The sequence below is a fragment of the Ochotona princeps genome, chromosome 30 (genome assembly GCF_030435755.1).
Source record: "Ochotona princeps isolate mOchPri1 chromosome 30, mOchPri1.hap1, whole genome shotgun sequence".
Taxonomy (NCBI): Eukaryota; Metazoa; Chordata; class Mammalia; order Lagomorpha; family Ochotonidae; genus Ochotona; species Ochotona princeps.
This window is the reverse complement of record NC_080861.1, coordinates 5,202,525-5,212,416: the sequence shown is the minus strand read 5'-3', so window position 1 is coordinate 5,212,416 and position 9,892 is coordinate 5,202,525. Positions and strand designations below refer to the sequence as shown.

The following is a 9,892-nucleotide window of genomic DNA, read 5'->3' as shown; positions in this document are numbered from 1 at the left end:
ATATATGTATATTTATCCTTCGGTTACTGTAACTCACCCTTTCAATTGAAAAAAAAAAAAAAAAAAAAAGAAACAAGAATAACTGGCAGCGATCCATAACTGGAGGATTATTAAGACCACTTGAGCAAGTATCTCAGAGCATGCCTCACATCCGGGACTTTGGGTGGGTGGGAGACTGGGTGGGGATTCTCCCTCAACATCCCCCCTCACCTCAGATACATAAATAGTATAATAAAAACATATATTAAAAAAAGAGAATAATTTAACGAAATCTTTATATTGGAGACAGGAAAAACAAAGCAGGGTTAGGAATAATATTAATTTAAAAACAGAGCAAGTAAGAAACAATAGTCACTTGGCAGCAATGGTGTGGCTTTCAGTATGATCTGTTAGAAATACTGTTTTGATATTATAAATGTAGCATTTTATTGAAAATTTCACTCTCACTCCGTTTTTTTTTTTAGCTTAATCTTTATAACAGCCCCATAGTGATCTCTTGTATACTTAGAAACCAGCATAGACATGATATAACTTAAATGAGGTCGATAAGCTGGTACATGCTGGGACAAGAGTTAGAGCTTGGTGGAGTGACCACAGACCCCCTGCTTTCAAACACTTTGTTTCTTTGGTTCTCTGTGTAAGTCTGAAAGTACTTCCAGAAAAATTCCACGGAAAGCAGAATTAAAAGATACTTTTATTTTGGTGCAAAACTTCTGAAATCCATGGAAATTCACGATCTTCAGAAAGTTCATAGAAAATAGAATTTCTAAAAATTCTGAATGGATTTCAAAATTTTTACACCAAAGTAAATTTGTCTTTTCATTTCCTTTCCCACAAGGTTCGTGAATTGCCTTCATCTGTTACTATTCTTGGAACTAGAGAGGAAATTGTTAAGGAAACATGTTAAATGCCATGGTATTGAAGGAACAACCCTTTAGTCTAACCTTGTTCCTACTGCCGTATTTCTTCTGGTCCAGTGCTGTGACCTTGAGTCATAGAAGCCCATAGCAGACGCCATGGCTGAACCAAGTCACAGCCAAACATGATCCGTTTGCTGACATGAATCTTTTGCTTACCACCTGGGGTTTGGTGATGACATCCTAATTTATTCACTCTGGTTTGCTAACTCACAGGTACCAGGCTCAGTTCTTGGTGGGGGGGCTCCCCATTTGGATCCTCTAGGGTAGTCAGACACAGGCCTCAGGCTTGCTGTCAAATCTCAGAAACTGCACCAGACCCTGGAGCCTAGGAAAAGACTGCTGCCTTGGATGCCAATTTCTTGTTGCAATGAAGCAACCTTCATGGTGTTGGTTCTCTGCTTTGTTGTTGTTGCTGTTGTTGTTTTGTAAGAGATCCTGGCTCTGATGTATTTGCACAAATAGCACAGCCCCCCAATGCCACAGAGATGGCATGCCGGTCATCACACCAGCTTTGTCTTCACATTGGCAGAGAATCCGTTACTGTGGACTCTGCATGGAGGCCAGGGCACCTTGGAGACCCTGGACCTCTTTAAGGACCTGCTTGCCTTTGGGTCGTTGAGCTTAAACTAGAGCTGGAGCTGCATCTGGGCTTGGGGAATGGTTTGGGCCATGGCCATGGTCTCTGACAGGGGTGTCGTGAGATCCTTGGCGATGTGAGCATGATCCTGCTTCCTAAGCTTGGAGTGGGAGATATGGAAATGTCACATGAGCTTGTGGCTGACAGCATTTTGTGTTGCGGGTCTCAACAGCATCAGCATGTGCCCCCACTGCTGTGACACTCTTGGCTTGCGTCTTCACGTCCTTTATGGCAAAGCACCCTCTCCTCAGGAAATGGGTGGTCCATCTCCTTAAAAGATTCACGTCTTTATTCTTGGGGGTCTGGAGGTCATTTTAGTGTTATGTGTAGTATGGGTTCTTGGCTTGGCCATTTCTATAGCAAAACTCATGACTCCTAGAGTGCCTGAGATCAGTCTTGTCAGTGCTATAGCCCACTGATTCTTGCTCTGTTAATTCAGATACAAGTATAATGTAACAAACCTTCTCCTCACTACATATTAGGAGCAGCAGCTTCATTCCTGAATCACAAAAGCAGTGTCCCACCAAAAGGAGTCATCATGGAAGCAATAGTTTTTGAATCAGAGGTCTGTTGGACACAGTATCTGTTTTCTTACCATTAGGAGCTACCATGAATTCTTATAGTATTTATGATATTGTCCTGAATGGTTGATTTATTGCAGAATAATAAGTTTTTCATCGCTGTGTATTTTAGTATTCACTTATATATTCATTGATGCTGTCTCAGTTCATTGCATATTTTACATTTGAAATAGAAAGTCATTTTTAATTGAGTTTAGACTTTTAATGAACTCAGCTTTTGCCTTCTTCCATTTTCCAAAGCTGTGTGATAATTATATGCCAAGACTGGTAGAGATGGCATAAAGGTGAGGCAAGATTCAAATGCAGAAATAGATAAGACCAAAATTTGAGAAAGTTTGGGATTCCTTTGCTGGTTGGAATAGAAAATCTTGACAGGGAAAAATCCACAAATATTTATTTAATATTTTATCAATGTATTCTAACAAGACCAAATCTCAACGAGCAACTTTCATTCTTTCAGAAACACATTTTTTTTTTTAGAATTCCTCAGCAACACAAAAGCAAAACTATTATTCTCACTCCCTTGTTCTCTATGTGGAAAGGAAGGAAGAGAGAAGATAGGTTGCTCCCCCAGTGTCACAAACCTTCAAGCTGTTAAGCGGAAGAATTGGAGGTTGAACCCAGGCAGGCCTACTCCACAGTCCAAGTGCTCCCCTGCTCTGTCACTCTCTCCATCACCCCAGAAAGGAGAGTTAGACTGCATTACGTTGGAATAATCAGCATGGTGTCCCTTAAAATATTTTAATTTAATTTTTTTTTTAATATTGCTTACGTAGTTGTACACCCATGTAGGTTTCTGATTTAGGCGGGGAGGGTCAAGGTATGAAAGAAGGTGGGTGGGACAAATGTTTCCATTTTTTTTCCTCCTGTGTCTGCAGGAGAAAGAAGGGGAAAAGCGTGCAGCTGTGTGCAGCTGGTGCAGTAACTGAGCAATTGCCGGCTGCCACAGTCACCTTATGAAACAGCTTAGAGGACAGACAGAAAGATTTCCTAGATTTCCTTCTGCTCCCAGTGGCACTTCAGGATAGCTATCTCTCTGCTTCCACTCTGAGAGACAGAGGCCAGGCCTGAGGAACCACAAAGGCAGAGAAGACCGGGGACGCTTGACAATGATCCAGATGAATGACACGGTCTGGGACAAAAGGGGGACTTGTCTTCAAGCAAGGTGAACTGCTGACCTTCAGCTGTGCTCTAATGTCAGGGACTGGGCCGCTGAGGTGGGGGGAGGAGGACGTGTCTAAGGGGATGGGCAGGCAGTGGCATGCTGCTCAGAAGTCCATGGTGCTCGTGGGTCCTCTGCTGTGGCATTTAGACCGCAGCCTGGCCTGTCAGGATCGTCATGGCAACTCAGCTCCCTGCTGAGCCAAGACAGGATTCCCTTAGTAACGGGGCGCCTGGGAGATAATGCTTAAAATAATCTTTTATGCCCAGGCCAAAATGCCTTAGCAGGTTTATTAACAGGGACACATCGTGGGACATGACTTTCACTTTTGTTTCCATTCAAAATGGAACAAAATGGCTTTTTAAAATGGGAATTTCCAACCCAGGATGAAATCCCCTCCCCATGCACACCTCCCAGTGAAGCCAATGAGCGCCACACCCGTGGTGCTGAGAGGAGAGGTTGCTGGTCACTGTTACATAAATTGCCTTCAAATAGACAGGACAATCTCTGACTGAAATCATTGGGCTTCATCTAATCTCTTTTCTATTTCCTATTGAAGCCCTAGCAGCCTCTCAGCAGGGAAAATAGTTAGGCTCGGCACGGGTTTCACACTGGGACATTTAGCCTGCTGGTCCCTGGCATCTAATGGCTCTCCTTGCTCATACTTCCCATCCAGTCTCCCCCACATGCAGGGCCTGTCGCCTGAGGAGGTCTCTCTTACCCCGCTGGTAGCCCTGCCTGTTATGCAGGGCAAGCAGAGGTCTTGATTTCATAATTTAACAGCTAAAGCTATTGTTTTCCGTCTTTGTTTTTAAGAAATGGGCAGGTCTGGGTTCAAATTCTGATTTTGGCAGTTTGCTGTTTTGTGGGCCATGACTTCCCTTCCTGCACTGTCTTAGAGTATGATGAAAAGTACTTTCTTCCCAAGGACAGAGATCACAGCAATTGGAATAATGCACATGAAGCCCTTCACACATTACTTGGCACACAGTAAAATTTGTAAAATGCTGAGTATAACTTATTATCAACAACATTTCTAGTTACCTTTTGTTAGCTAGTACAACACTTAGGAAGAATTCAAGCTATCCTTTTTCTAGCTTTCTCAATAGTATTTAGGCATGAATAATTTCATCTTGGTGCAAGATTCCTAACATGATATTAGCCAATCCATTTATCATTCTTTTGGCTTCTAGGAACCTTCACAAAAACAAACAAACAAAATAGAAGAAAGAAACACACACACAATACACTGGAGTCTGTCTGGCTATGAAAAAGGAAAAAACTGTGCTTGCTGCCCCAGCTCACAGATGCCTCGAGAAGGGTAAAGATCCAATGAGTGATTGAGAAGGATGTGGTGCCTCACTTTGACCAGCAGCCACACCAGGCAACTTGTTAGGAGGCATATTAACAGGTTCATCTATTTATTCATTCATTTTAGTCATCCTTTCTGTAGTCACCAAACATTTATTGAAGGCTTACTTGTGCTCCAGGTACAGGGATATGGAAGTTTGGTTTGGGGTTAGAAACATCCATCACACGTTTCTTTAATGTGGGACCTAAATGTTTTCCTTCCTTGTTTGTTGGGAGCCATGGTTGATATAGTCTTCTGTGACTGTGAAAGAACTATTTCTAATCTGAAGTTAGGCTACCCACATGAAATAAATCATTCTTAAGAAACAGCTTTGAGAAGAGAAACAAGACCACAACTCTTAGGAAAAATTCTGTAAGTGCCCAATTTATTCATAAAACAATACAATTTAAATATTTATGATTTTTCAGTCAGACTTTTTTGTCATCATTACCAAAATGCGTTGCATTTTGTTGACATGTATTTGTAAGATTAGGATCTATAATTATAACTCTGGAAATCATACAAGGCATTTGATTTGCTTGTTAATACTGCTCCCCCTGAAATGAATAACAGATTCATTTTGCCTTGTGGTTCACCTCCCCATATCTGCGACCAAAAATACTTTCCATTCTGTGCCTCTTATACTTGCAAAACACTTGTTTATTCCCGTGACATATACTTAAGCGAATGAGACAGTCATTCTTTTGATTCAAGACTGGCCAGCTTATATTGAAACAAAATGGTTCCATCCCAAACAACAAATCCAGGCATTTCTGCATATAGAGTTTACTTTCAGGCGTGATACAAAGAGGCAAAGGTGGAAACCCAAGATGGAGCTCACAGTGGCTGGACCTGGTGTCCAGGGAGCCACACGGCATGGCCATTTGCCATGGATAAATTCTCATAATTGTGGCTCAATAAAGATACTTCGGGTTTGGCACTAAGGTGAAACCATCCATGCAGTGCTATGTGTGCTTCTCTTAAGAGGGCAGAGCAGGCCAGAGAGCAGCATTCCCTAGTCTTGTCTAGGGCAGAGGTGTGGCTCCAAAGCAGTGAGACTGACTTGAATGCTGCAAATTCAGGAGTCAGTCTCATTACTTTCTATTCTCACCTCTGAGCCAGGCAGGATCTTAATGCTACGGGCAGGGGAAAGGGGCCATTGTCAAACAGGCTAGGAGCTGCCCTGTTTCAAATGGTCTCTCTTCTGACACCTGGCACGGAGAACCTCACTACTCTCGGTGCAGTCCAAGGACTGCATTAGCATCATTTGGGGCCTTATTAAGGGATGAGGCATCTCAGGCCCCACTCAGATAGATGCTACCAAAATCTCAATTTCAACAACTCTCAGATGAGACGCATGTATCGGGAAAGCCAAGAGGGGCTGGATGTCTGAAGCCCCCTCTAGACAGACCACTATGCATCCTCTTTAGCTCAGAGACCATTTTCATCAGGGAAAAGTGAAGGTAACACCTGCAGAAACAGTGTGGTGTTTGATTTTAAAGTTACTTGAAACATGCAAGATACAGTCCATGCATGTGCCTTTTTGAAAAGTCTCTGAGCCTGTAGCAGACAAACCCAGGTATGTTTTGGCTATCAACGTTCAATAAATATTTCAAAATGCTTTACAATGTAAAGATAATAAGAAATTTAGCAAAATTTCAACAAACCTGTATAAAAAACAGATACAGATACCATTTTATTTCAAGGCGACATGCTATAATGTAAAGAGTAAGTTATTATCTGCTGGTCTTTGTAAAAAGTCTTTAACAATGCAAGGGCTTAATAGATCCAGGTGTTGGGGCTACACATGCAAAAAAAAAAGTTAAAAATCACCAAAACGTGCTATTTTTAAATGTGTAGCTTTTTAAAGTACAGGAGTAGTAGAAGTATTAAATATTAGCAGGAGTAATATTCTGGAACTCTGTAAAAGTATACAAAGCTCATGGTGCTAGTGTCCTGGAAGAGTCGTACATTTCTGACGAGCATTTTGGCTTAATCCCTTTGCCGTTGTAATAGTCCACGACTTGGTTTGGGACTTCTGCCAACACACTCTTGGCCAGGGCAGCTGGGGAGGCCTGCGGAGAGGAAGAAATCACCATGACTTTGGCTTGTGGTCAAAGAATTGGTCCTGCCCTGAGAAACTGGGCTCATTCATGGTTCCTTTGCTGGGGGTCAACTCCAAATAAGAGTTACCAAAAGAGTATTGGGAAAACATGTCCACTGACATTGGAAGGTGAGCGTCAGTTGCATGGGACGATGAATTGTCCTGCAGTTTTATGTCTGGTTTTCATGCAATTCTAGGCACTTTGTTTTCAGGTGCTTTGCAAAGGTGAAGAGGCTTTGAGGCTTGCCATTAGGGCTGTGCTAATCATGCGAGGGGAGCCTGGTATGAGCAACATCCATTATGAACCCTGACACAGGCAGAACATGACTAAAGCTACAGACAAGCTGTACCGTCACATGGAAACTTATTAGCAACTTGGACCCTCAGACCCAATCCTGAGCTGCTGAGTGAGGCCTCAGCACTGAACACAATGCCCAGTGCCTCCACTGTATGTTGGAACTTGAAAACATCCACCCTGGAGAGTCATGGTACGGACGTCAGAGCACTGGGAACAAAGAGACAAGGCTATCTAGGAGGAAGTGACAGCTGGCATCCAAGAGGGAGGTGGACACATTTTAAATTATTTTAGTTTCATTTTATTTAAAAGGCAGAGTGACAGACAGAAAGACACAGAGAGATACCCCAATGGTTGGCTTACTCCCTTGCCAGGCAGAGTTGTGCCGGGCTTAAACCAGCCATCAAGAGCTCAATTTGGGTTTCTCCTATGAGTGACAAGGACCCAAATACTTGAGCCATCATCTGCAGAGCTGAACACATTTCAAAAACCATGGAAAAGGGGTAGGGAGATGGCATTTGATCATGTCCGAGACAGAGCTTTGTGGTGAGGCTGGAGGAAGTGTGGATTAGCGTGTTACAGGTGCTGGGTCAGTGGGGAACTCAGCTGGGTGATGAGCTGGAGGTCAGGTCATAGACAGTCTTGAATAATTAATTAATTTAGTGTTCTCCTATCAGCATTAAAGATCCATGGTTTAGGGACAGAGACACAGTACAAAGACAGAGAGGTAGTACAAGGGGACGAATGCAGTGCAAGAAAGTTGAGGTGGACGCCATGCACGGACCCTGGAACCCTGCAGGAGGGTAACTTCAGTGGCCAGAGCCGCATTGTTAGTTAGCATCGAAGAGGTGGAAAATTGAGGCAGAAAGACCAGCCAATAAGTGTCTGAGATTTTGAAGGAATGAGAACTGGATGAAAGGCCAAATGGCCTGGTTACTTTTTTTTTCTTTTTTATATAGCTTATTACCCAATCACTCAGATTTGCTAGGGCCTTGTAGCCTCAAAGGCAAAACAGAAAACAGTAAGAGTTGTTTAATTAGCATAATGAAATGTTTTTCAAAATCTAATTTGAAATCCATGCAGATAAGGTGGCTGAGCCTGCTCCTGGCACTCTGCCTTCGGCATCCACAAAGCAGCCGGAGGGTCTCATGGCACAGGCTGGGAGCAGCACCCCACTTTTGTGCCCCATTTAAGGCATGGTCCTTGTCAGCCTCCTCAATTAATTGCTCACTGGGGCTCTGCCCTTCATCAAATACCCAGGTGAAGCTGTACAGTTTCCTCATGGCTGCTTCCTTCCGCTCCGAAGCCCTGCAGTGACATCTGATTTCTTGTCAAACACCAATAGGGTGCTTAGCAGATGCTTTTTTTTTTTTTTTTTTGCTGATATGTGGTCACAATTATGGGCTCTTTGTTCCATCTTCACTCAGGCAAAGTTACAGGCAGTGCAGAGATGGGGCTCCCTCTTTTGTTTGGCTGACAAAGCGGAGCAGGACATCAAAACCTAGAATTCACTTCCTTGCCCCTTGGGAAGTAACCAGCTTCATGGATGATGGGAGTGCAAATTTGACTGGATGTAGCATAGCTTTCCTTGTAGAGAACACTATTTATGGTCATTTTATTTGAAAGGGAGAGCAAGAAATTGACATATGTATGTGAGAGAGAGAGAAAGAGAGAGAGAGAGAGAAAGAGAGTGCTTTAAAACACTGGTTTACTCCCAAATGCCTGTGACAGCCATGGTTGGGCCAGGCAGAAGGCAGAAGTCTGGAACCACATTGGGTCTCCCATGCAAGTTACAGGTTTCCAAGTACTTCAGAGCTATTACCAGCTACCTCTTGGTGTGGAATCTGAAGCAGAGGACCTGGAGCTTCAGTCAGGCACTCAGCTATGGAAAGGGGCATCCCAAGCAATGCCTTCACTGCTGTACCATATGACCACTTAAAAGAATATGTTTTCAATGTCATTCTTTACTGCCCACTGGCTGACAACCGGAGGGCTTGGTGAGCCTCTTTCATTCAATGAGCGCTTCTAGGAATCTTCCTCATGGGGAGTGCTGAAGATGAGATGTGACAGCACCATTATCCCACTCACCCACAAGCCCTGGGAGCTTGTCAGGGAGGCAGGTGGCAGTGGCTGCTGCTACACAACTCTGTGTATGCAACTCTGCAGTCAAGGATTGATTTTCTGCTCTCTTAATGATTTTCATCACTGTAGCTCTCTCTACAAGGAGAACTGTACAGTTATGAACAAACAATACCTCATCGCTCGAGGAGCACAGGATTGTGCAGTTTCTTCATAGCAGGCCAGGACATAGAGGGTTCAGCCAAGGCTACGGGGCTGGGGATTTATTTCTATTCTTATTAGGAAGCTTGTCCTGAGAAGGTGGTAGAACAAACAGTAACTGCAAATGCGAAGGAGTCTGACAATGAGACTGCCACTGGGACCACAATGAAGTACAGGGATGGACGGGTTGACGGTGCACCGTAACAAACAGTCATAACAACAATCCATCCCCCTTCTACTCCTAGATTTAGTTTATCCAGTGGGAACTCAGATTGGGAATCAAATGTGCCTGCATTGTGAGTTATGCCAGGGATTCATCTGTTTGGCAGTTTAGCAAGACATGGCATCTGTGGTTTCTTCCTCTCTGACCACGCAGCTGGCTTGAGCCTCAATGCGGCAGAGACTGCAATGCACAAAACAAAGCTATTCCAGGCAGGACCCCTTGCAACGTGGGGACACAAACGTCACTGCATGCGTGGTTCGGATCTTGGAGGATGCTGCAGCTTGGGAAGGAGGGATTCTTTTCCAAGGAGATGCCAAAGCTGCTGCATGTGTGGGATTT

General features: G+C 43.7%; 1 protein-coding gene across 1 annotated transcript in view; it reads right to left on the bottom strand.

The window, feature by feature from the left end:
* Window positions 1–6,157: 6,157 nt before the first annotated feature.
* The window catches only part of CPNE4 (copine 4), a 277,997-nt gene continuing 274,262 nt past the window's right edge, over window positions 6,158–9,892 (bottom strand). Inside the window, exon 16 of the mRNA XM_058657050.1 lies at window positions 6,158–6,726. Within this exon, the coding sequence (XP_058513033.1) occupies window positions 6,592–6,726 (135 nt within the window). The 3' untranslated portion in view covers window positions 6,158–6,591. The remainder of the gene's footprint in view (window positions 6,727–9,892) is intronic.